This window comes from Eublepharis macularius, chromosome 12 (assembly GCF_028583425.1).
Source record: "Eublepharis macularius isolate TG4126 chromosome 12, MPM_Emac_v1.0, whole genome shotgun sequence".
Taxonomy (NCBI): Eukaryota; Metazoa; Chordata; class Lepidosauria; order Squamata; family Eublepharidae; genus Eublepharis; species Eublepharis macularius.
In genome coordinates this window covers 4,078,230-4,105,884 of record NC_072801.1, presented here as the reverse complement: position 1 = coordinate 4,105,884, position 27,655 = coordinate 4,078,230, and the positions used below count along the sequence as shown (strand labels likewise).

The following is a 27,655-nucleotide window of genomic DNA, read 5'->3' as shown; positions in this document are numbered from 1 at the left end:
ACCATTTTCAAGAGGTTCCGGAACTCCGTTCCCCCGCGTTCCCCCTGAATGCCATACCTGTTTTGCATTCACAGGCTTGTAGAAGCTGCGGGTGTATTATCTAACAAACTGTAGAACCTCTCGGTGCTTCTAACCTTGTACCCCGCTCACTCCCATGCACTGTTATGTTACAACTTTGATCTCCTGCTTTCCCAGTGTCTAGACTTGATATCAAGAAGTTCTCAGGAATGGTTCCCGCCAAAAGTATAATTGCTGGTGGGAGGGGGGAGAGGAGTGACTGTCTTTAAGCAGAATGGTTTTCTCTTGTATTGTTATCCTGTCAAATTGATCCTTACTGCTTAGTAGCTTACCTAACTTCTGAGTAACCCTATGGACATATCTGTGGAAATGATCTGATTTCTGAATAAAACCTTCTAACCAAGAGCCTGGATTCTTGCTGCAATGGAACAGGGATCCATCTGCCATGGCCTGCCATCCCTAGCCTGACACCCTGTTAGAATATTGCAGATGAAGAGTTATTCTAGACCTGAAGCAGGGAAGCATCTGATGCAGGCTGGGGGTGGGGGGCTGCCACAGAAAGTTCAGTTACTCAAGGGACTGAACAGTTTGCAATCTGCTTTCTGCAAGAAAAGGGGGAACTTTCAGTTTGGCCAGGGTTGAAGCAAGCAGGCTTCTCTGCCTGAGCTCTGTGAAAGAACAGGCCGGCTGGATCTGACCCAAAGATTTCATAGTGACCAGTCCAATGACTTCAGGAAAACGTAAGTTCCTTCCCTTTATGCCCCCCCCATTGGTATATAGTGACACAGACTCTGAATATAGATGTTCTATGTAGATTTTTTAAGTCCCCATCCTTATCCATGACTCCTCTTTTTAAAGTCATCAGCGCTAGTAGCCATCCCCAAGTCTTGGGGTAGCAACACAGATTTTAGCTACCAGGACCAATTTTGTTAAGCTGCTGGTGGTTATGGGGGGAGGGGTAATGGGGGTGTCTAGATTTTTGCACCTTTCTAATTTCCACTTGTATAGGTATCCAAACATTCACCCAGCCCAGATTCCACAGTCCAACAGGTTAGGAGGGTAACATGCGGACATCAGCTCACGTCTTCTTGTTTCAGCATTACAGGAAGTATTTGCATCTCATGCAAATGGAAATAAATCATCAGAAGAAACCATGTTCAATCCATGGGGCAGAACTGGAAGAAGCATTCTGGGCCACTGAGTCCAACCCCTGGCTCAGTGTCAGAAATCCAGAGCTACAGACAGATGGTTGTCTAGTCTCTGTTTGAAGACCTCCAGTGAGGCACAGCTGAACTCTAGCCTAGGAAATTAGTTGCACTGACAAAACTTTCTTAACTGTTAGGGAGTTTCTCCTCATAATCAACCAAATCTACCATCCAGGAACACGAGTCCATTAGACTAAATGTCTCCAGGTTAGCATCGTCAGGTTAGGAAACGCTTCTTCTGGGGACCATGGACAGCAACAGCCAATCAGAACAGACAGTACTGCACTAGTCAGATCAGCTTTATGACTGGGTATAATGCACCCTCTTATATCAAAGTTACTGTCTAATTTCTTAAGACTGAACCAATCTTGAGACAATGGTCTGCATATCAGTTTGAGGGTGCAGGGAGCAAAGGAGAACAGTTATCAACAAATAATTTACCATGGAAATTCTCTGCCATCTTTCCAGGCTCAGACAAGAGAAGTCCCACTGAAGATGCTGTGACATTTGTGGCCTTTTGCAAACGGAAACCACAAACCACACAAATGATTCTCATAAAGGATACCACTTCTGGACTCTGCTCCACAGCGCTCCCCTCCTCTACATGCTCCCGCCCCATGGCCAACGGGCCCTCGCTGCATACTGATACTGCTGGGAACGAAAGGGTCGCATTGTTGACCCACCTGCTCCCGTTTTCTTCGGTTGGATCTCGTCAGATTTCAGCAGCTGCACAGCCGCGACACAATGAGTGCTACTGTTATCAGGGTGAAAGGAATGGATGCAATTTAAGATGGAATAAAGCAAAAAAAAATGGCACAGATTTCAACGGCTGCACTTGCCTCACACGTGTGGAAAATGTTCAGCAAGGGCACCTAAACTGGGTGCAGAAAAATAAGCCAGTTTGCAAAAAAACTACATTTTTAGTGCTTTCTTGGAAAATGGTGGAGAACATCACACACCACTCTTTTATGTTTTACTCACAAACAGACTGGTAATCTTCATCAGGGATCTGTTGCAGGCAGTAGAAGAACAAAGAAAGAAAGAAAAACCCCAAGGAAAAAGAAGTTCTAAGCCAATATTTGAATCCCTCCCCAACATTTACTGACTGAGAGAGATCTTAATTCGGCCAGCCACCCGCGGGCCATTAGCAGCCCCAGTGAATGCAAAGCCCTGCGGTTTAGGGCTCTGGCCTCAACTGGGGTCATGTTTAAATCAAGCTTAATAGCTGGTTTACAGTAGGTGTATCTTCTTCATTTCTTTGCTCTAACAATTTCTGTGGTTGTTTTTTCAAGTAAAGGCTAGAAGCTGCCTCAGTGCAGAGAACTCGGCACAACTATTAAATGAAGATATAAATGCTCAACTAAGCTTGGATGTTGCTGTAAAAGATATTGCACCTTCAACGAAAAGCAGAAATACTGCCATATAGCAAGCTGGAATTAGGAGTCTATTAACATCTCTTTTTCACCAGCGGGGCCATGCAGGCAAAGACCTTTTAGAATTCTGAGGCTGAATTCTGCAGAATCCAAAAACCCAGAACGCAGTCCACGTAATACCTTTTATTAGGACCAACCAAATAACACACAACCGTGGTGTCAGCTTAGCTTGTTCCATTTGGTTGATCATAATAAATTATGCAGATTGCTTTCTGGGTTGGGAAGTTTTCCTTTTAAACCAGCACAGCTGACAACATGGGAAGAGAGAGACTTGAGCAACTGATTAAATAGATTCAAATGAAACCACTCATGCCAAGTTTTAGAAACCAATTGGAAAGCAATATTTGACCACCCAGACATAGATAGTAGCCATTTATTACTCCAGCAGAAGCACCACAAAAAAAATCAACCAACAGGTGGTTGCTTCTAACAAGGGGAGAAGAAAATATATGCTTGTACGTGCAATAATCAACCAAACTGTGGAAGATCTGGGGGGAGGGGTGTGCTGCAGCGTATTTTAAGGAGGGTTAGGAGACATGTATTTTCAGGCATCCACTGGGCACCTCCCTGTATCATCATCCTCAATGCTCAACTGATAAACGGTTTTAAAAATAAAGAACTGCTCCGCTCCACAGAGTCCTTTAGCATGCTAAATCTGAATAAAGAGGTCTCCGAATAAAGAGGTCCTTGTGCCGTTCTAGCCATACCAATTTGCCTGGAGGAGACAGATACAGATGTGCAAACCAACACACACAGACCCACAGCTGAGGCAGACCCATGCCAGCAATCACAGCCTTTGGGGCCTCTGCAGTTCTGCCAGGCTGGGGTAGTTCGTGCCAACTAGACCCTTCCGTGGCACAGTACTACACAACAATCCCAATTTGAAGACTGGCTTATTTCTCTCCACAAGTCATACTCAAATTGTATATCAGAAGCAACATCAGCAAACTACTGCAAGATGCCACCTATAATAACAGCCGTTTAATATGTCTCCTCATAGCTGACACCTGAATATAGAAGCCACTCCTGAGTTAATCAAATCAAAGTTCAAACAGCTCGCCGTGTAAAGGAAAGGCGCTCCTTAATCATTTCTTTTCTCCAACTGTCACGACACGTCAGAACTCAACAGCCTGCAAACCCCAAAACATGACAGCCTTCAACAACCACCCACACCTCTTAAAAATCTAGTAGCACCTATAAGACTAACAAAATTAGTGGTAGGGTTTGAACTTTCGTGAGTCAAAGCTGACTTCTTCAGATACAGCTAAAATGTGAGTCCATCTGTCCTTATATGCTGGAGAGTGGAGCGATTGCAGAAGCCAAATGAAAATAGCTGGAGAATGACAACAGCAGGCGTGATTGGATAGAGTGGGATATGCAGAAGGGTACTGGGTGTTGAGAAATCAGCATTGGTAATGAGCCAGAAAGTCCTTGTCTTGATTCAGTCCAGGTGGATGCATTGTCTTGAGCTTCATTATCCATTGCCATTCTGCATTCTCTATTTCTTATCTCCTTTTGACATTCCTCTTCAGGATACCTGCTACTTTTAGGTCAGCAACTGAATGTCCTGGAAGGTTAAAATGTTCCCCCACTGGTTTTTGAATGTTGTGGTTTCTGATGTTAGACTTACGTCCATTAATTCTTTGCTGAAGGGACTGGCCAGTTTGTCCAATGGAGAGAGTGGAGGGGCATTGCTGACACCTGATGGCGTAAATCACATTGGAGGATGAGCGGGAGTATGAAGCTGAGATGCTACAGCTGGTGTTGTTGGGTCCACTGATGATGTTGCTTGGATCTATATGAGAGCAAAGTTGGCGTCTTGGTTTGTTGCAGGCCTTGGTGCCAGAGTCCATGTTAATGTTAAATAGGTTATAATTGCGGGTGAGTAGTTGTTTTGGTTAGCAGGCTGTCTGTAAGCAAGAAGAGGTTGTCTCCCCCCACCCCAGTGCCTGTGTGAGGGAAGTGTCACAATCCAGCACAGGTTGTAGGTAATGCGTTGGACTGGCTTGAGTTGTGAACTGTAGGTGACCACCAGTGGTGTTCTGTTGTTATTTTCTTTGGGTTTGTCTTGTAGCAAGCTGTGCCTGGGTGTTGTTCTGGCCTTTCCAGTCATTTTTCTCACTATATCAGGGGGATACTGTCGTTGCAAGGGACTCACATTCTAGCTGTATCTGAAGAAGTGAGCTGTGACTCACAAAAGCTCACACCCTACCACAAATTTTGTTAGTCTTATAGGTGCTATTGGACTTTTGCTCTTTTCTACTGCTACAGACTTGTGCGGCTACCCATCTTGATCTATCTTAAAAATCTGTCTTCTTTGACTCCATTTGCACACGCCATCAATAAAATTAACAGATTTTTAAAGTCATAAGAGAACCTGCTTCACCAGGGGTATTTGTTATTAGAGATATTGATTGTTTATGCATACTTCTGCAGCGCTACCTATTTTCTCACCCTGTACCATTCAGCATTTCTAAAGGAGCAAGAATCTCCTCTGCTTTTCCCGCCTGTCGCCTACCAAAGTACAAATAACAATAAATGTACAACATCAGAGTATCACAGATCTCTCTTCCTATTTTTTTTTCAGGTGTCTGTCTTCTCTACATTTCACAAACTTTTACTCAGCAGATGTTTAATTTCAGGAGTTTTTTGACAGCAGATAATATAGTGAAGTTGTTTAAAGGAAACAATTTTCCATATCCACAGTGAAATAAAGAGAAAGGGGCTCCACACAAAGGAAGGAAAACGCCAACCATGATTCAGAAGGGAGCTGCAAATCCCAACAAGACAAGGGGGGCACTCAGTTTTATGGATCAATGCTGTTTTTTGAATGAAGGGGAAGTTGAGAATCAAAAGCCAGTCCATCAAGTAGACAAGGAAATAACTGAAGGCTTGAAGGTCGTAGGGGGGCCATTCTGTCATCACACCTACTGAGGGATTTCCCAAAGGAGAACGTGGTTGAGAGCGGCCATCTTAGGCTCCAAGTTCTCTGGCGCCCTTTCACACACAGCGGTGCCACAGGCTTCTGAACTTCTTCAGACCACTATAGTCATCCTCTCGCCTGGCTTTTTTCTCCTGCTCTTCCATACCAGCACTAGATTCATTTTAAAATTGGATTTTTCAAAGCACGTACAGCCGGTTCAAGAAACTATCACCAAATATATTTTCTCACACAGATGCTTAAAAAGCTGACCTTTTCAGGTAAGGGTGTCAACCAAGCCAGACTGATCTACTGTACATTCCCAACAACAGGGTCAGGGTCACGTGACCCTTACCTAGGTCCCTTCCCTTGTCTCCAGCTTCCATTTTTGTCGCCAAATCTGTAGTTCATTTATTTATCTGTTTATTTATTTACTCTACCCAAACGCTCAAGTTGGTGAGGAAAATCTCACCACCTTCCCACCTTCCAGTGTCAAAGCCCTTTTAAATCAACAGTTGTGGAAGGATTGACAAAGCATTTGGGCAAAGATGGCCACAAAAAAATTCACCCAAAGCAATGGGCAGAGCAAACTCGTTAGATCATCAGGCAAAATATCAAAGGAACATTAAGGAGAGACAAAAAGGTTTTTGAATCTCTCAGGATTGCACATCCTTTACTTGGACACTAAATATCTGTATTTTTAAAAAATTAAACTTATTAACTTTAAAAATACTTTGCAAATTTGTGCTGGGTTCCAGGGAGCAAACTGCATGCACATTTTGGATTCCAAACCATCATAGCACCTGCCAGATTACCTTCACACACACATCCCTTCCCCATAACCACAAAATATCTAGCCCTGGGCCTGCCCTACAGTACAGCTGGTCTAGAATCTTTTTTGGTTTAGTATTCTTCCACCAAAAAGAGGATGAAAAAGCAACAATACAGGCAATGTGTTCAGCCGGAATATTATTGCTGAGGTCCTACTGAAACATAATCATAAATTTTACACAACTTTAGAGCAAAGTTACGAGTGACTTTCTTCACGTGCAGAACACTAGATTTTTCTCGCAAGGTTACCTGGGAAGTGAAGTCCAAGTGGTCCTTCCCCTCTCTGTTAGAACTGCTGCCTGAAGAGCCACAAGAGGGCTTCGTTTGGGGGCGGGCAGCTGCTACTTTCTCCCAGGGCGTCCTGCAGGCTGCCTGCTCCCGGCGAGCTGCTCTGGAGAAAGCAGCCGCGTCGATGAAGCTTCAGCTTGTGGCTCTTCAGGCAGCAATTCTAACAGAGAGGGGAAGGACCACTTGGACTTCACTTCCCAAGTAACCTTGCGAGAAAAATCTAGTGTTCTCCACGTGAAGAAAGTCACTTGTAGTCACACTCTCAGTTTCTGACTTTTCCTGGTGAGTTTCCCCTATGTTCTGTTTTCTTTTGGTTACTGAATAACTAGAATTCTAGGAACAACATGTATCTCTGAGAAGTGCTTCTTGCCCTCTTTTGAAAGTCTTTAGTACATCTTGATGGTTCACACCAAAAATTCTCCTCTTCCAATTTCAAAAGCTGTCTGGTTTAATTCGAATATTCAAACTAAATTTTGTTTGTGAGAAATGCACTTGTTGAGTGTTCCTTTCCACACAACCCTCTCTTTTTCCTGCTGAATATTTCCACGCTAAAACAATTTCAATTTTTCTGTGTCTGTGAAAAGAATCAGCAGCAGCAGAAACAAAGGTGACCAAAACAACACGTGGCAACATATGAAATCCAAAGGAAATTATGATAGCCACCTTGAATCCTCCATAGGACAGAGGGGTGGACTAACAGAAAAAAATTCCAGTAGCCAAAGAAAGGCATAAAGTCTCTCAATTCAGAAGCATTCAGGAGTTAAAATGTTATCCATAACTTTGGGTCTTAAAAAGTATATGCAGCACACGGGGAAAGAGAAAGAATTTAGCACAAAACTTTTAAAAGCTCCCAATTACTCTCCAGGGTAGTCATTAGGAACTATTTAGGTGACAGGAAGGCGATATGAAAGCTAATGCAGCAATAAATTAGCTTCCCCCTGCCCCCCAGCCCCCACTCCTTCCTTCCTCTTTTTGGAGCAAAGTGGCAAGTGACAGAGAAATCAGTAAGATATTGATTTTTTTAAAAAAAATTAAAGTTAATGGGTGTCCTGTTTCTAGTTCTGTAGGTGGCTGTCATTCTCAGAGATCTCTAAATCTCTTCCATCTCAAGGCAGCTGAAGTCATGTCAAATCGCTCCAAGGGAGAAGATGTCTGGTGCTGGGCATGAGGGGCAGGAAGGTTACGCCGGTCCAAGTGAGGAAGTGGCCAGGCGTTGAGATCTGTGTAATGTCACAAGACCTCGCTTGGCATTTTTTGTTTGAGTTACGATGTCTGCACTTCCAGAATCACTTCTCTGGGGTTTCAATGCTCTCAAATTTTTGTTTGTATTGGGATTCCTCCCCCCTCCCCCATTTTGTAGAAACAGCTCCCTCTTCTGCACTTGGCCCTCTTGTGCAGATTTTTTAATCAACACTCGGAGGCCAAGTTCAGAATGAGATCTCTGACGGCTAGTCAGGATCTTCATATTCTGAAACCATCGCTCTCTTACTGCAAGGAACATCCAACATAGACAGACTGTGGGCTACGGCTTTTCCAGAAGCATCTGACTGGCAACTTGGTAAAGGAGGCTGGAATTGGTGGCCTTTGGGCAAGATTAAGTTGAGCAATGCTTATGCAGAATATTTTGCAATCTACGCTCTACAGTCATAAATCTTTATTCTTTAGACAACTGTTGCACTTCTGGCTTGGAACAGCTTGCAAAAGCAGGTACTCTTCCACTGAGCTACAGCCTAATCCCTGCCAGGTGCAAAGCTGAGAAGTGAAAACATCGTTATTCCTACATCATTCAAAATATTTGACTATGCTTATTTTCTCCTGTCCTCGCAACAGCCCCATAAAGTAGACCTCTGTTCCTCCAGATTGAAAGTTGAAGCTAAGCACCCTGCACAGACACAAACCCATGGCAGGCTTTTAATAAATACATGTAAATGTTTCCAGTTTGCATGATTTATTATGATGTATAATCCTTGGGAATCACAGGATTTGTAATCCTTGGCACAGAGCTCTGTACTCCTTTGCTGTCCATATCACAGAACATACAAGCAATGGTTTGTCCCATTAAATGTCATTTTTGCTACCTATCTGTCTCTCTCACACACACACACTCACTCACTCGCGCACACATGAGCATAAGAACATGCTTTGGAATGAGGGTCCCAATTTTATATATATTTCATTTCAATACATAATTGGCTATGGAGAAAAACCACAAAACCCTCAGGAGGCAAAAAGGGATGCAGGAAACGAACATTCATTATTAGCAAATCTTAAAAGCCATGCAGAGCTTGGAATTATAGCATGAAAGGGCTCCACTTTTCAATTATCTGGCCCATGCCGATCTTTTTGAAGTCAATTATATAACCTAGTACCAGAAATCAGAAAGCACAAGTCAACCCATCCCTAGTACCAGAAATTCTGGTAAATTTCGTACCAAGCAAGTATAAGGCTGATTGGATGGGGGACTAGATAGAAGTTGTCACTTGTAGGAGAGGAGCACATGGGGTGGAATGAGAAGCAAGGCCAACCCAAGAGATGATGGCATTTGTGTCAGAAAATTCAAACAGCACAACCCAACCAGAGAAGATGATATACAATAAATGTAGAAATGAAAAGGAGGGAAGTTCCTTATCAAGGGACAAGCAGGTACGCCTCTTGCGTTTCCCTTCCACAAATGTAGATCCTTAGAATATCTCAGTGGCACTCCACAAAGTTATGCTGAATTTTCATCAGTACGAACTTTGTTTTCACCCATGATCAAAACGGACTAATGGGACCTTAACACCCACAGTTTCAACCTCCCAGAATAGGGAGGACAGAAGGCCAGAAGACTAGGCAAAGATGGGAGGAGAGATGGTACGCCAAAGAAAGCAAAGAAAAGAAAAAGAAAAGAAGAACGCCAGACAGATTTCAAGCCCCATTTTGCAGCAGCAGAAGCAATGCACTCCCAGCAAGGATTAAGCTGCTGTATTTCAGGATCTGAGGTGACGGCTTCGCCTGCTTTGAGCGAAAGGGCCTGGGCTCAAGGAAACCACAAAGCTGCATTCAGATGTCACAACAAAACTTGAGCACAGGCTAGAGCACAGGAGGTTGTACTTGAGAGCCCCCTCTGGTCTCTTCCCCTTGCATGAACCAGAATTGCAAACAACAATTTGCCATGGCATCCGAATGCAGGTTCTTGGGAATTGGGAGTCTGACTCCTCCCTGCAAAGGGGGATTCCCAGCAGACTGGAGTCTCACTCAGGCCTTCCCACACTAGGATGCTGGCAGTCACATCCCACACACAAAAGCACAAGTGGTGTTTGTGCCTGTCCCAGACACGCAGACTGGCCATGATGCCTCAACAACATCTCCTGGTCGCAACTGAATGTGAGCGAGAAATACAAAGGAACAGGCCAGGTTTGGGGGGGGGGGGGAATTGCCATTATGCCTCCTGCATTCAAACGGAAACTGGAAGACCAGATTCCAGGTTTAACTCTTGCCCTTTTCAGCTCTATGGATGCCGGTCCTCTTCCCCTCCCCCCTATGCCAGGGCTATTTTGGCTCTTCCTTGAAACAGAAGTCCATGGCTAGATTATCAGAAGGAGGGAGATGCCGCCACTTGCCTGAGGATCCTCTACTTGGTAGGAGTGTTGCATGGCAACCCTTTCCTTCTGTACCGCCCCAGCCACCGTCAGCCCATCCCTACGTTTTTTTTTTAATTGAGACCCCTGGAAAATTGGATAAAGCACTGCTCTATTATCAACAAGGACGTGGGGGGCTTCCCTCCCCCACTTCCATTAGAGGTTTACTCAATTCAGTAACAAATCAAAGAAATTAAATCAATCAGCAGTGGATTTGATTGGCTAGGCCATGCTTCTTATGGAACTCAAAGCCACAAGATGCAACAAAGCCCATAACTACACATGGACTCATGAAGCTGCCTACTACTGAAGCAGACTATCGGCCCATCAAGGTCAGCACTGTCCACTATGACGGGCAGCATCTCTCAGGGTCTCAGGCTGAGTTGCTTCCCCTCACCTACTCCCTGATCTTTTTCACTGGAGATGGCAGGGACTGGATAGGGGGCCTTCTGCATCCCAAGCAGATACCCTTCCACTGAGCCACAGCCCCTCTGACAGATGCCCTGAAAACAGAATTAGGCAAAATCATGGGGGGACAATGGTTACAAGCCATGATACACACAAGAACATCACAACTTTGTACATGAGGATTTTCAAACCCGAGGAAGAATTTTTTTTCATTAAAACGGGAGAATTATTGGATGCCCATAGTTGTCCAATCTAATCCACATTTTAATGGTGTTGATAAGTTATTAAATATTCTATCAACAACTGAATGGTGTTGATATGTTGGACCTTTCTCTTAGGTATTGTTTGTATATAAGAAGGGTACTCTGTGCTTGAGTATCATGGAGATATGTTATTGTTCTGTCATGTATTTATGTTTTGCAGTTGAATGCAAGTGTTCTTGACTTTAGGTGATTTTCTGATGTGAAGCTTATTTTTGAATTAAATAATTGCACTTGTACACTAAGGCTTTCATCCTACATGTCCTAGCAGACGTCTTAAATAATAATTATTTATGATTGACTATAAAAATCTACCATAGATTTATTAGCCCTTTAAATTTCTTTTGTATATGTTCCAATTTACAACGTGGTCCACTGTGTTGTATAGATAATAGCACAACACAGCTTTGAGTACCAGATGCGGGTGGAATCTTGGAAACTGGGTTCAAGACTCGAGTCTAACCCAGCCCTAGGCCAGTGTAAACAGAACCAGTTATTGGGCTTCATTTATACTTTGGGGGAAAGGGGGGGAACCTAAATCTTGGGTTTAAAAAAAAAAAGAGGAGCAGGAAAACAGAGTAAGTTTGGAAGACATCGCTCTTATGCATGCTCCCCTCCCCACCCCCCCACCCCGGACAAAATCTCCTCGGACAGAATAAGCCCTGACCTGCACACCCACTTCAATGACCCCCGGAGTTCATTCGCCTTTTGTCACGGTGTATGTTAGTGCTCCATCGCTATGGCAACGCAACTTCCTCCACACAGATGGCTTCCATTGCTTAAAACCATACAGGTGTCCTTGGTCCCGTCCGGAGGAAAACAACCTCAATAATGACCTTGAACGGCTTTGCTGCTTTTAAATAAATATAGACATGCTTCCCTTCGGCGGAAATTGGACCTAGCAACCCGGCCTCTTCGGCATCAATATTATTCCAAATATTGAACATATGGAGGAGTGAGTTAAACCATAAATTGCCATTTCCAGCCTTAGAAAGAGGTTTATAAAGACTGCACATGCTGCAGCTTCAAGATAGTTTGTCAAAGCCTTGCAAATACATAGGTCTTCCATGCGCGAACTAGGCCTTGGGAAACTCACAAGTAGGGCCAAGGGAATCCCTGCAACACAGAGTTCCACAATTACAATGGGCGCTGTGAATAAAACAAGACCACCTGGCGTTTGCACAGCACATTTGAGGGTTCAAAGCACTCAGCATAATGTACAACACTGTAATTATTACAACCACCCTACAAGGTAGGAATTGTCCTTATATTGGAGAGATAGAGCCTGGGAGAGAAGGTGGCTCACCCAAGAAAGTGATTTCATGGCTCAGGATCTCCCATCCAGGTACTGAAAAGGCTTCACTAAGGTAGCTAGGATCTCCTGCCTTCCAGCCACATCCTGGAAAGCCTGCAACCCCCAACTAACTGCTGCAAGGACAGATGATACAGAAAGATCTGCAACCAAGGATACATGCAGGACATTCATCGTTGAGAAAGACGAGAACTAACATCCAATATTTTGAGAAGTCAGCCTGTCATGGGGGAGATTACCTGTCAAGTTTTGCCTTGCTACACGGGTGAAAAGTTCTTGTTTAAAATGGAATATATATATATATATATAGTGAGTGAAACCTACCATTAAAACAATTACTACAAAGTGGTAGGTCTGATTGCGGCAATTATGCTAACAATTTCAAGGGGCAAAGTACATCTTTGCAAAAAGCCAGTGCAAATGGAGGAGGCGGTGGCATTTAAGAGAGATCGGCAATCACTTCTTGATACTCTTCCAGATCTGTTTCCATGCACCCCCATGCCCCTCTCCAATTTGCCCACAACTAGCCCACAACAATGCATTACTCACTCAGTGACCAAACTGTGTTTTATGTTAACTCGCAGTCTGCGGGTGCAGCCTCCTCACAGTACTGCTTGATATGGAATTGGTAACACTTTGAATATCTTCTTCAGGTCACAATTTAAAGATTTCCACCCACCCATACCATCTCTGAAACACAACCATTTCAGGCTTGAGGTTTTATATTTAGTGGTAAGTGGGTGTCGGTGCCTTTGAGGCAGACTTGCCTCAGTGTTCCATAAAAGACTTCCAGGCAGATACCAGTTCTGAATAGACACGGGCACGAACAGAAAACCCCCCAAACATGTTGTTCGTGGTTCGTTGCCGCCGACGAACACGAACAGACGAACAGTAAAGAACATGACCCGTTAACAAACATGTTTGTTGTTCATTGTTCATGGGGGCCAGAATGGCCCCCATTGGACTTAGAGAGCCCATATTCACAGGAAGTGTTCAGCAGGCTCTCCTCCAGCCATCACGCAAGTTTGGTCAAGATTGCAATACGGATCTTGGAGTTATACATTCCCAAATCCAACGCCCCCAGGAAACTTCTATTCGACAAAATGGCAGCCACCAGTTGACTTTTGCCCCGTGTACAAGAGGACTGTAGAGGGCGGGGGCTTTGGCAGCTAGCTGGCGGCACCCCCCATGATCCCGCCTGCCAGGCCTCCCTGATACTTTCCGCCAAGGTATGACAGTGGGTGATGTTGGTGGCCACCGGGCCTGGCGGGATGGTGTGGCGTTAGCAGACCGCCTCCCCTCTAGAGAGCAGGGGGGTCTGGCCGCTTGCCAGTGGCACCTCCCCATTTGCCCGCCCACTAGGCCTCCCTGAGGCTACTTTCCACAAAGGCTGGAAGTTGGTGGGTCAGGTTGGCAGCCGCTGGGCGCAGACAGGGAAGTGGGTGATGAGTGCAGCCACCGGGCCTGGCAAGCTGGGGGAGGCGTTGGCGGGCTGCCTCCCATCTACAGGGCGGGGGGGCTGGCCACTTGCCAACGGAACCCCCATGTGCCTGGCCACCAGGCCTCAGAGTACTGCACTGCAATTTCCTGCACAGACAGGGACGTGAGTGATGAGTGCGGCCGCCAGGCCTGGCGGGCTTGGAGAGGTGGTGACAGGCCACCACCCCTCTAGGGGGCGGGGGGTCTGGCCACTCACCAGTGGCACCCCCATGTGCCCGCCCGCCAGGCCTCATTGCACTGCATTGCACTTTCCTGCGCAGACAGTGTGATGAGTGCAGCCGCCGGGTCTGGCGTGCTGGGGGAGGCATTGGTGGGCCACCTCGCCTCTAGGGGGCGGGGTGTTTGGCCGCTCGCCGGTGGCACCCCCATGTGCCCGCTTGCCAGGCCTCAGAGTACTGCACTGCACTTTCCTGTGCAGACAAGGATGTGAGTGATTAGTGTGGCCCCCCAGGCTGGCAGGCTGGGGGAAGTGTTGGCGGGCCACCTCCCCTCAAGGGGGCAGGGGGTCTGGCCGCTCGCCGGCAGCACCCCCCCATGTTCCCGCCCGCCAGGACTCCCTGAGGCTATTTTCCGCCAAGGTATGACGGTGGGTGATGTCGGCGGCCACCGGGCCTGGCAGGCTGGTGGAGGCGTTGGTGGACCGACTCCCCTCTAAAGGGCGGAGACCTGGCCACTCACCGGCAGCACCCCCCCATGTGCCCGCCTGCCAGGCCTCCCTGAGGCTATTTTCCATAAAGACTGGAAGTTGGTGGGTTAGGTCAGGCACCAGGCCTGGTGGGCTGGGGGAGGTGGCGTCAGGCCGCCACCCTCTAGGGGGTGGGGGGTCTTGCTGCTCGCCGGCAGCACTCCCCATGTGCTCGCCCACCAGGCCTCAGAGTACTGCACTGCACTTTCCTGCGCAGACAGGGACGTGGGTGACGAGTGTGGCTGCTGGGCCTGGTGGGCTCGGGCAGGCGGCATTGGGCCACCACCCCTCTAGGGGGCAGAGGGTCTGGCTGCTCACCGGCAGCAGCCCCCATGTGCCCGCCCACCAGGTCTGAGTACTGCGCTGCACTTTCCTGTGCAGACAATGATGTGGGTGAGGTGCCCACTGAGCTTAGCCCCAGAGCCGAGCAGAAGCCCTGGAACCAGAGGGAGGGGGTAGGGCCCTAGCCCAGCACTCCCAGAGACCTGACCAGATCAGGCACTAATAATCAGTGTGAGCTCTCAGCCAAGGTGCCCACTGAGCTTGGCCCCAGGGCCTGGAAGCAGCCCTGGAACCAGAGGGGATAGATCCCTATCCCACCCACCACACACAGAAAAAATTCCAGCTCCAATGCACTCTCCCTGTCTCTCTCCTAAAAGCCTAGCAACAGTTCTGTCCCACTCCACTGCCTGCTGAAACTGAAAGCCAGAACTAGGAGCAGTGTCCTTTTATAACTAGGGGTCTCATAGAGAAAAATAGGAGGTCTGTGGTTGGCAGTCAGAACTGCCTAACAGGGTTTGTAGGGATGAGATTGGAGTGCCCTTGGCTACAGAACACCACCCCTTCACCCTCCCTCCCCCCTAGTCTCTGCTGCCATGTAACCAATGGTAACCAATTTGGAGCTCCACACTTGGAAGGAAGACCTGCTCATCAAGCTAAGTTGGGTTTCCAGGGCATATTAGGGTTTCCAGGGCGACAGAAGGAGTGCAGACAGAGTTCAGGCAGTCCCTGCCTCTGTTTCCAAGGGAATTGATTGAAGGTGCCTGACTGTCTGGCTTCACAATCAGCGGATGAACGCAACGAACGAGGCTTGCGACGACTGCTTGTTCATTTGCAACGGCGCTTCACGAACAGCTTGTTCGTGAACAGACGAACGGGTTGTTCGTGGCTTTTTTGCATTTGCATTTGCATTTGCATTTTGCATTAATGCTGTTCGTGCCCATGTCTAGTTCTGAATAATCTCACTCACGGCTTCTGAGGAGGATGAGGGAAGGGAGAGGCAGCACAAAACTTCCCAAATGCTGTGCCCATCACCCATTGCTGTCTAATAATGTGTACAATTCCATTTTAATTTCAACATGCCTTTAGCAACAGGGATATGGGGGACTAGAGGGGGGGCATGCAATTTTAAAGTCTGATTTCTCTGCATGGGAGAGAGTAGTTTTAAGTTAATTTCCATGTTACCATTTTCAAAATACATAATTATATGTATCCCCCTAGCAGGGGAAAAATAGAGATTGCAGTTGGCAAGGACTTGGAAGAACCTTTCAGAATTCAAGCAAGTTAATTTTTTCTTGTTTCTTCCCTATGCGACCTTCTGAAGTCTGAGGGAAATCTGAGAAGTCCTTCCTGTCCTATTGCCCAGGAGAATCCACACTGACTTTCCAAAGTGCAGAGCTCAGGATGCTATTTTGTAACAATATTGGTCTCATTTGGAAGTGCAAGTATCTCATGCAGTTTCGCCATATTTGAAATGGGCCTGCAGTCCTCCTTTGTTCTTGGGCTGTTGTTCACCAACCTGGCATTGACATCGGTGAGGTCATAAGCTCTGGCTCCCCCCTTCCTGTCACATGACTGTGGTCATGCATGGTTGCAGCTTAGTGGGTCGTATGCAGCTGCCTAGAGGGTTATTTACTTCATTATTAACCCATTTTTCTCCCCAGTGGGAAGCCAAAGCAGCTTACATCCTTTCCCCCTTTCCCATTTAACCACTGCACAGCAGGGACTTGAAGACGGGTCACCTACATCCTAGCCCAACACTTTAACCACTACAACATGCCGATTATAGTAAAGTTAAAGGTCAGGTCTAGAAAATTTGAAGGCCATCAGTCTGTACTACTTGTGAGAAGATGAGTCGGCATTAGCACCATGCAGGGAAGGCCGTCCAATGATCTATGGCTGGTGGGGCCTTGAGCGAAGGACACATCCACCTTCTTGGAGATGAAGCCACCAGAAGGTAGGGGAAGGGGCTGAATTTTCACCCTGATCCTCCTCCTCCCATGAGGGCTCCCCCTTCAGTCTCCTAATCTTCTCTCCCTGGAGTGAGGAGTAGCCCAACTGTGCCCTCCTTGGATCTGGGTTGGTGGAGCTTAAATAGCACCCCATAATACCTACAAATCCCTCCCCCTTCCTTTGATTCATGGGAAACAGCCAATCCTGGGTGTTGCCTCCCAGCCCTGGAAAAGGCTTGGAAATGGCGTCACCCTGTTGTGACCAATTCTGCTCTGGCCTCCTCCCTGGCCTGAACCCACCATGTTGGGCCATAGAGACATGGCTTTGGTTTCTGGCCTGCCTGGGTTTACAGCCACAGGGTTTACAGCTCACCACCCATTTCTGCTACCCTGAGGAAGCCTGACCCACCAGTCTTGCCTCTGGCACCAGAGGTAAACCCTGTGTGCTCCTCTCATCATAAATTCTTAATATTTGTGCCAACTCTGAGAACTGACTGAATTGTACAGCTGAAGGAGGCAGGCTGACCGGGCAATGAAGTGGTCCATGGAGACTGGGAAGAGCAGGTTGATACCAAAGCCAGACCACGGGCACTCACAGGCAACTGGAGGATACAGCCCATGTCAACAGAGATGCTTGCTGGATTGGACCTGCATACTAAGGAGTGCCTCCTTATTGCCCAGTCTAATGAGATTAAAACTCAAACTTTTCATGAAATGGAGTGGGCGGGAGGGACAAAATGAGACAAAGCTATAAATTAAGCCGGAGGATATGAATCCCATGCAAACACCGATGTTTAAGGCTAAGGCGGGTCTGGAAATAGTTTAGCACAAGCTGGCACAGTTGGGGGCCAGCAGTGAATGAGAAGAGGGGGGGTCGCTCTGGGCTAATTGCATCCCTCATGCCGGCTACTCCAGCACACTAATAGGTTTTAATAAAAAGTTTCAATTGGACCAGTAAACCCCTCATTAAGCTGTTTTTAAAGCATGAATTTAAGAGAGGGGAGGCCGAAAGGTCGCCAGGAGTCCTTAATTCACAACGGCTGGTGTAAAGTGCTCTTGAGATTGAAAGCAAGAACTGGAGTGTCCAGGGCCACATAAACATCCGACTCAGTCACAAAAAGGGCCAGCTAAGTGACAGTTTGAAAAATAGATTTAATAAGGCTGAAGGGAGGGGGGGTGAGTTTCCCAATCCTACACAAACAAGAGGAATAATCCACAGCTCATTTGTCCTGCTTCTACAAATAAAATTAAAATATATACAAACCAATATACAAACACAAACGTAAAGATCCCAAGGTTCCTGGTATGCTGCTTAATTTATACCATGCTTGGTGCTTTTACAGATAAAAGATAGAAGGAGAGGTCCCTGCTCCCATCAACTTACGATACCGACTGAGATTGGGAAGAGAGGAGAGGAGACAGATAACACAAGAAGGGGACTGCACATCAAAAATCTGTTGTAATTGTACGTCGCTCTTCCACCAAACAGCTCAGGGCAGAGTTTGCTGCCATAACAGCCCTATGAAGTAGGTAAGATTAAGACAAAGTTAATGATCCAATTGGAGATTTGAACCCAGGTCTCCCAGGTCCTTGTTCAGCTCTCATAAGGCTATACTGCACTGGCTCTCTGGCAAACAAATGCAGCAACCAGATGTCAATTTGGGGGAAGTTTCTCCTGTCCTAGATGCATGCACACACACACCCCTCCAAAACTTCAGTATTTGTAGAGAATGGTTTGTAGAGAAACTGAGAGGCAGCCACCATTTCAAACATGAGAACTGCCAACTAGCCACTTCTGCAAGGGAGAAATCCAAAAGGAGAGGGGCATGACCAGGGAGAGAGCAAAGGAGCCCGAGAGGCATGGAAGAACACTTCACTTGTCAAAAAGCTGCATGCAGCTCCTGGGCCATGGTCTGAACACTGCTGGAAGCTCAAGAGGCAAGATTCAGCAAAAGGCTGACCCTCCAGGTCTCTCTAAGGACTTTGGCTGAGCCACTTTCCACCCTCTGACTCTCACAGGGGCCTGTTCCTTTTGGAGGCCCTTCCCTAGGAAAACTCTGAGAGAGAAGATCCCTTCTTCGTGGGAGATATCCCAGGTCAACAGAGACTTGCCGGGAGTTCAGAAAGGGTCCCAACCCTACCAAACTGGGCCTTTGGGCATCCCTGGAACTAGTGTTGGACAAAGGATCTTGTGACACAGATTCTTCCAAGATCCGGGTCTGCTCCAACTAGGGAGTTGCTGGAGGAGGTGACTGTTAATAGTAAGCAGGGCTTCTTTTCTGGGAAAAGAGGTGGCGGAACTCAGTGGGTTGCCCTCGGAGAAAATGGTCACATGGCTGGTGGCCCCACCCCCTGATCTCCAGACAGAGGGGAGTTGAGATTGCCCTCGCGGAGGGCCATCTCAACTCCCCTCTGTCTGGAGATCAGGGGGCGGGGCCACCAGCCATGTGATCATTTTCAAGAGGTTCTGGAACTCCGTTCCACCGCGTTCCAGCTGAAAAAAAGCCTTAATAGTAAACAAATACATGAATATGGAAGGGAGTGAATAAGCAAATGGGTAGAAAAACTGTTGACGAGCAACTTAAATAAAGTGTCAAGTCTAGAACATGCTGGCTTAAGATTAACCACCTCGGAGACGCTCACAGCCAAGGGAAGATGGCACAGCCAGCCTCTGGATCTGACAACAGAAGGCCAATCGCCTCTGAACACGGAAGCTCCCTTCTCAGTGATCAGGGCTAACAGTCATCAACAAGAACAAATAGGCCTAACACCCTCTTCTAAGAACCACTGCTGTTACAGGACTGTGCATCGCGCAACAACAGATTCTATTGTTTGGTTAGATGATGCTCTTAAAAACTTGTGGCCGGTCCACTGTGTGCAGACAGCAGCCCCCAGCAGCAACTAGTCGATGTCCACGAGCTGTCGCAATCCAACACCGCAGGCTGCACATTCCAAATGCCAACTTAAAGCCAATACTTTAAAATGGAAGTCATTCACACATTCTGCTGGTGGGCAAGCAGGCAATGAGTGAAGCAGCCCTTACTTGGATTCCACTGGCAACAAGTGAAAGATTCCACCACCTGTGGAATCTATAGTAATAGACTGTTTTCCTGGGGGGGGGGGGGAGAGAGGAGGATAGGATGGGGAGAGAGAAATACACCCTGATGCCACTCATTCACAGTTCTAGGTGCTGAAATTTTTCTCATGACCCACCCCCAGCCAGGAAATAGTTGAATGCTGCAAAACAGCTGCCAAACAGCTCTTGAAACAGGTGCTTCTTATTAAAACTCCAACCTGGGATAGAAGAGAGAGACTCCCTTTCTAAGGAAGATGGAATGAGAGGAAACTTGGCCATGGGAGACTGTGGAAAGAAGGAACCCAATTAACAGTCCAGCATGACAAATCTGTTTAGGTTCTGCTTTGTCATTGTAACAGCACTGCTAAGAATTCCCAGCCTGGAGGGCAACAGAGGCCATTTACATCCAAGGGGGCACTCTGCGCCGAGGGGAGACATCAAACAGTTGCATCTGGTTGGGAGACGCTCCAACCGTCTCCATGAAGACAAGGAAGGAAACTGACTGAGAAGCCACCCTATATACTGAGTCAGACCATTAGCCTCTCACTGTTAGGGCTGTCTACTCAGACCGGCACCAGCCTTCCAAGGTTTTCCCATCACTGACAACCTGATCCTTTCGAACTGGAGATGCGGCCAGGAAATGAGCCTGGGACTGTCTTCATGTACAGCAGATGCTCTCCCTCTGACTCTGCCTTTCCCTAAAGTGCCAATAAGGACCCAAGCCGCCCCATCGCTCCCCGGTGCATGCACAACAATAACATTCTGATCTGCAGCCAACGCAGTGATCAATAATGGGTGACGTTCATTGCTACGGGACAGCACAGTGAGTATACAACTTGTAGCAGCTCGTGTGTGTGTGCACATACAGATATGGAAATCACATCCACACAGGTGGCATTCTGCAACACCCATCAAGTTCACTGCATTTGATACTTCAAAGGGTGAATTTCAACAAATATGATTCTTGCCATTCTTTGCTAATGCTCGAAAAGTGATATAAGTGGGCAGCAGCAGGGCAGTCAATGGAGAAAGTAGAGCAATTTAAGCATCTAAGAGTTCTATTTCAAGCAAATCTTCCTTGGAAGGTCCATTTGAATTCTGTTGTAAGATCAACTGTGAGTCCTGGGAAGGCTATTTTGAGATTTTATTACTCCTCAGGAGGACACGATGTCCCTGCAGCAGTTAAAGCATTCAACGCTAAAGTTCCTAGGCAACTGCTGGATGCTGTCGGGGTATGGATCAGTGGGGTCACAGATAGTATTGATGGACCGTTATTAAGGTTCCTACACAACATCTTGGGAACTTCAAGATGTGTGTCAGGAATAACTCTGAGAGCAGAGATCAGGGAGATGCCATACAAAGCAAAGGCTTGGTGGAGAGCATTTAACTTAAAAATCAGGACCTTGAAATCAAACTTCAAACCGGGGCCGTTTCCAGATGGCTTACCTGAAGCCGCTCCATGCCGCAATGTTGTGGATCGTGCCGGGGAAAACGTGAAATATTTCGCGTTTTCCCCGGCACGATCCACAACATTGCAGCATGGAGCGACTTCAGGTAAGCCATCTGGAAACGGCCCAGGTCTTCTTGGATTCGTTATGCTGGATCATCATATGAGGGATTAGGGAAACAGCTGGAATACAAATGACCATGTTTGGACATCACCCATGAGATGATAGGAATGATGAGTAGCAGTGAACTGAGTAAGTTAATCAAAAGATTTTTGAGGGATCTGGATTATAAGAGCGTGTTGGTTAAAACTCACAGAGTGTGTTGTTCTTTTTCAGTTGGTATCCTTCCTTTGATAAAAATGCTAAACTATTTGTCTGAGTTAACAGTCCCAAAGTACAGAAGGGCATTTATGCGTGTGTGTTTGAATGCCTTGCTATCAATGGTGTTGTTGGGAAGGTTTTGTGGAATTACATACTCTAACACTCTAAGGATGAGGTACTAACTAAATTAATTCTACAGATCATATTCTTTTGGAGTGACCTGAAGTTCTAGACAGGAGAGCAAAAATTATTCTTCCTCTGTTTATTTTTATGTATTTACTAGCTTGATGCCCATGCTTCGCTATGGCATTTAACTACTTTAAATCGAGTTATAATACTTATGGGTATGTAACATTTTTGGGTTTGTGGGGGGTTTTTTTATTTGGTTTTGTAGTATGATAGCATAATACCCGAGCTTCACAAAGGTGTTTGAATAAAGCGAAGCATGTTGATGCCGAAAACTGATGAAGTGTATTTCGAAATGTAACATTTATCAAAGAGATTTTAAAAGGAAAAGAGTGTAGTGCAATAAATAAAGTGAAAAATAAGTACAACTTTTTTTTTTCTTCTGAAGGACCTCTTTGTAGACCTCATTGGTGGTTTTCCCCTCAGCTGCTAGGATCACCAGGCTGCTGGGTGAGCTCACTCAGCAGCAGGCCACGTAGAACTGCCCATGTGAGAAGCAGTCCTCCCTCAAGTCAATTCCTGCCACCTTCAGTGTCTGCTCCTGGGACTTGTTCATCGTCATAGCAAAGCAGGCATGAGGGGGAACTGCAGTCTCTTGAATTCAAAGGGGTTCTCTGATGGTACGAGTGGTATACATGGTATGAACACTGAATCCCCCACCAGCACTGCCGGTGAACAATGTGGCCTCGATGATGTTCCTGTGGAGGGCTTTCACTCATAGTCTGGTGCCATTGCAGAGTTTGGGTAGGCTGAGGTTCTGGAGCAGCATCACTGGACCCCCCACTTTGAGGAGAAGCTTGTGGGCTTGGAAGCCAGGATGGTTGAGCATGTTGAGGAACTCCACAGGGTAGTGGACTGCACCATCCATTTGCACCACTGAGTCCACAGATCTGTACTCCATTTCTGCCCCTTCGAGGGAGTTAAGTTGTGTTTCATTAATGATGGCACCCTTGTTGTTCTTGGGGGTTAGAATGGCACACTTTCACAGCCCGTACATAGACTTCTCCATGATAGTGACGATATCAGGGTGTATAGTGGCAGTTAGGTCTGCTAGGGTCGTCACTATTGTGCCCAGGCCTGCAGGGATGGTCACCTTTCCCCTGGACTCGGGACTTGCTGGTACTTGGCCACTGCTGCTCAGTGCACCACAGGAGTACGATGTGCATATTTCTTTGCCGCATCTCTAAGTTGCTTCCTCCTTTTAGCATTGGTATATCTTGCACAACATCTGCCAGGAGACTTCTTGGGGGCAATAAAAGATTATGGCTGCAAGAGGTGTGAGGTGGAGTTGGACTGAGGGAGGGATGGTGTGGTGGGCACTTCGGTAGGTTCATGTGAGAGGTTTGCATTGAAATGGCCCCTAGAAAGGTCGTGAACCATCTCCCCATGAACATTTAAAAACTCAGTTGCCATACTGACTTTTATATAAAAGCCCCCTTTCAGGAGTCTTGTACTGTCTTTCTTCAACTGTCTGCAATTTCCTTTGCCTAATTTTTACCTCAGAACACAGAGTTCCACAGCTGACCCATCAGCCTCCCAGCCACACAGGAAAGCCAGGTCCCACAGGGAGACTGGCAACCCTAGACTGGGAGGTGTATTTTTACCTCAGGACACATTCAGTGACTCCCAATAGCAAGTACATACTCCTTTAGAATGTTGGAGAGATGACCAATCAAGGCCACATATGCAAATAACCTCAGAGAAGAGTGGGGGGGGGGGAGAGCAGGACCCTGCTAGCCACACAGCCACCCCTTTTTACCCCCTTAGGGGGTAAATTTCTTAAAATCCCTTCTTAGTGAGCCCCTACACCACAAAAGGAACGTCCTGCCCAAATTTCACGTTTCTAGGCCCAGGCGTTTGGGCTGGGTGTTGATGAGTCAGTCAGGACACTTGTCTTTATATATGTAGATTAATTTGACTTTTAGCCCACCCTTTCCACTAGCAGGCTCAGGACAGGTCACAACAAGGATAAAACAGTAAGTATAAATATAAATACATTTCCAGTAATAAAACCAATAAAACCACATCAAACTACAGTGCCCCCCAAATTGCGGCTGACTCTGTTCATCCCGGCCAAAAACCGTGCAGAGGAGGGGGTTTCAGCTGTTCTGGTTAGATCTTCTCATGAGAGGGGTATGTGTAAAGTAACTACGCAGCTCCTGCTTTAACAAGAGACTGATGGGGAAGCTTATCAGATGGATACCAGGCTGGTCTCAACCATACACCTGGCAGAACATCTCTGTCTTGCAGGCCAACCAAAAGAATAAAAGATCTTAGCGGGCCTGACAGACAGAACGTTCCACCAGGTTGGGGCCAGCCTAGGACAGAAGAGCGCCTGGCTTTTATCTCTCTTGAAGCTAAATTGTCTTGGGTTATGGTGGTGAGAGGAGGAGGACAGAGGAGGAGACTGTTCCTTGACAATTTCTGACTGAGAAAATGAAACTTTGTTTTCTATGGAGGAGGGGTCCGCCCTAAGAAACATTTCTGCAGAAGTGTAGGCCAGGATCCCAAAAACTGCAAAATGAGTCCCATATGCTCCAAAGGGCCATCCCCTGCCCCCTCCACCTCCATACATAAAATCTTCCTCCCATGCTGAACAGCAACCTGCTAAAAATGCAGCTGGAAGTTTCAGAAGTAGGCTGAGGTTAGGGGTCGCACTGCAAGGTTGATTTTTTTCACACTTTGCTGTCTTGAGGATCTACAAAATTAGGACTTGGAGGAACCAGGGAATTCTCTAATGCTTTGGAACTCAAAATTCTTGGCAAGCTTTTTTGACACCCTCCCCTTTCCACAAAAACAGAAGGAGAAAATGGACACAAAAAGGATAAAATTGAGCAGCTATCAAATAAGATACAGTAATTTATATACAATGCAATAATGCATACTGATAGACTACCAATGTATTTTCCCCATATTTTAATATGTAATTTTTAAGGCAATATGCATAAAGACAGGTTTTGTTTGAAATAAGAGCCCACTCCAAGATGGGTTTTTTTTTTCTTTTTAAAAAAGAAGCAGCACCAAACTTCCGGCAATGGAGCAGGAAGCCCTCAGCATGTACAAAAGATCACGGCAGGAATTTCTTAAGACTGCCCTTTGAAGTCAATGCTACCAAAACCTAAAAACTGGGATTTTCAAAACTCAGCAATATTTAAATGTCTTTTGACAACAGATAAAGAACGACAAAATGCCACTGTTCCATGGTTATAATTCAAGACAAATATTGTGGATTTCCTGCATTCTTAGTCCCCCCAAAAAGCGCATTTAGCAGAAGCAATATCTCATCCAAAAACAGAAGGAAGAGAAAGAGAATCCTGCTGCGTACAAAGAGTTTGATTAACTGGGTTCTGAGACGTCCAGCAGTTGAGGAGACAGCCTACACTTCCCCATCAATTAAGCGAGAGCGTGAAAGCAGAGGCAGAGACTGCAACCTCCTAATACTTGATGTCAGTGAAAGTGAGTGATTCTCTAACCCAGACACAGGCGGTTCTGGGGGTACCAAGCCCTCCCCTGGTGCAAAGGCCAGTTCAAAATGAAGCACGAGCCCATGGAAATTTGTTGTTCATGTAGTGTTACAGGGACAAGATCAGGGCTTACTTCTCTTCTAATAAAGAAAGAATCTTACTAGAAGGGCCCAGGAAGGTAACCTAGAAAGCTTAGACTATAGAGGTATGCCTTGCTATGAACTGTGTAATGTTTTATTCATTTAAACTTTAAATCATGTCATATCCAAACAGGGAGGGGATATGACATGGGATAAAGTTAATTAAAGTTAAAATAAATAAAGTAGACCTCCCCAACCGGATTAAAGCCAAGAAATCCAACACCACACCAGCAGGGATGAGCAGATACACTGCCCCGTTCTCTGTGCGGTGGAGATCTCCAGGCATGGAAGGCAAATGCAAATCTTGGGGGTTTGGGGGGGGGGGGTGTTAAGGCAGAAGAGCCAGGATCTGTTCCAGAAAACTTTCCACCCCTTCCTGAAGCTCGTGATCCAGCCCACGTTCTGGTTGTGGAAGAGCTCCACCCACCCCAGAGCAATATTACTACATTTCCCTAAAGAAAAGGAGAACTGGTAACAGAGAAAAGTTTTAAAACATTACATACCCTGAAAGTGCATGAAAAACTATGGAAGGTTTTCTGAGTTATGCTCACTTACCAAAGGAATACCTGCAAAAGAAAGAGGAGGAAACGATATTAAGACATGAGCCAAAAGAGACATTTCCAGGCTGATTTCAGACGAGAGCAGGGAAGATTGATGGCATTTATTATTCATCCCACAGAAGGCTGCCTGTCTTTCAAAAGCTCTTAACAGAACCGCAGGACCCAAAGGTCATCCACTCTACAGGGATTACAGAAGTCTCCCTTGGTTATGAGGCAGTCACCAATTCTCTGCGACCCCACCCCCCCAAAAATGGCCACCTCGCCAAGCAAAGCAAGTCAGCCGCAACACGGGTCGTTTGCTCCTCCTCTTCCTCTGTAATACTGGGTTCTTTCCTCCTTTGGGGTCTTTGTTTTCATCTCACCCACACATCACTGTCAAAGTCAGCCCTATTTGATCTCCTTCCTAAAAATGCATGTTCCTGCAACTCCTGCCATTCACAAATCCTGCGCAAGCCAAAGCCTTGGGAGATTCCCCGCAAGATAAACAAGCAAAAACGAAGAATTGTTTTTTATAGGTCTGCAAGCAGCTCCTAGAAGAGCTTCCATTTAATCAGAAGCGAAGTGGTACCTCATCCAAGTCCACCATCAATTTATGACACACTCTTAAGTTGAAAGCGCTTCAGACAGTCAAGTAACATCTACGGCAGCTGGTTTGAGTTGAAGCTAAGCTGTTGGCATCCCACACGGTCATGGTGGTGGGGAGAAGAAGGAAATACGTTTACAAGCTGGTAAACGAAAGCATTTGTCTGGTTTCTAACTAAATACACTTTATTGTGGTCCCCAGGGCTTTTTTTTCAGCTGGAATACGGTGGAACGGAGTTCCGGCACCTCTTGAAAATGGTCACATGGCTGGTGGCCCCGCCCCCTGATCTCCAGACAGAGGGGAGTTGAGATTGCCCTACGCACTGCTCAGCGGCGCAGAGGGCCATCTCAGCTCCCCTCTGTCTGGAGATCAGGGGGCGGGGCCACCAGCCATGTGACCATTTTCTCCGCGGGCAACCCACTGAGTTCCACCACCTCTTTCCCCAGAAAAAAAGCCCTGGTGGTCCCCAATCATTTAAGAACTGCCCTATAATTACAAAAGAGCCACAGTTAAGAACAGGTAGAACACTTGGTTAAAACACAAAAGTTTCTTCCCCTCCTCCCTTTTAAAAATCTTGCCATGTTTCTTATCCTGAAGTGGTGCCCTCTCTCTAAACACGAATAAGAACGTTCAGCCAAATCCCCATGCTGGCTATCTTCAGCCATTCACAGGTCAGCGGGTTTCTCTAAGGAACCCTAAGTTCTGACTAGGACAGCGAACTCCCTGAAGTTATCTGCTGACTCTTCCGGTTGGAGAGGAAAGAAATAGAGAGTCAAGAACTGCTGGTCTCTCCAGGGGTGGCGACATTTTCAACCACCAATTCCTTTCTTGAATTAAGAGAATAAAAAGGCCCCTGAAGGATAAGACCAAGGGTCCATATAATCCAGCATCTTTTTCCAGTAGGGTTTGTGGAGAGAGTGTCCTCCTAGTGAAAAAGTAGAAAAACAATCCCTTCAGAGAGCAGCATCTTAAATAATAATAATAACATTTGATTTATATACCACCCTTCAGGACAACCTAATGCCCACTCAGAGTGGTTTACAAAGTATGTCATTATTATCCCCACAACAATAACCACCCTGTGAGGGGGATGGGACTGAGAAAGCTCCAGAGAGCCGTGACTAGCCCAAGGTCACCCAGCTGGCTTCAAGTGGAGGAGTGGGGAA

At 46.5% G+C, this 27,655-nt stretch overlaps 1 protein-coding gene across 2 annotated transcripts in view; it reads right to left on the bottom strand.

The window, feature by feature from the left end:
• Nucleotides 1-27,655, bottom strand: part of LMF1 (lipase maturation factor 1) — a 236,380-nt gene that overhangs the window by 164,356 nt on the left and 44,369 nt on the right. The window contains exon 3 of one of the 2 annotated variants that reach the window (XM_054992834.1): nt 25,902-25,912. In XM_054992834.1, coding sequence (XP_054848809.1) covers nt 25,902-25,912 — 11 coding nt within the window. Of the gene's footprint in view, nt 1-25,849; nt 25,878-25,901; nt 25,913-27,655 lie in introns of those variants that run through there. The other variant, XM_054992835.1, reaches the window with a different exon arrangement.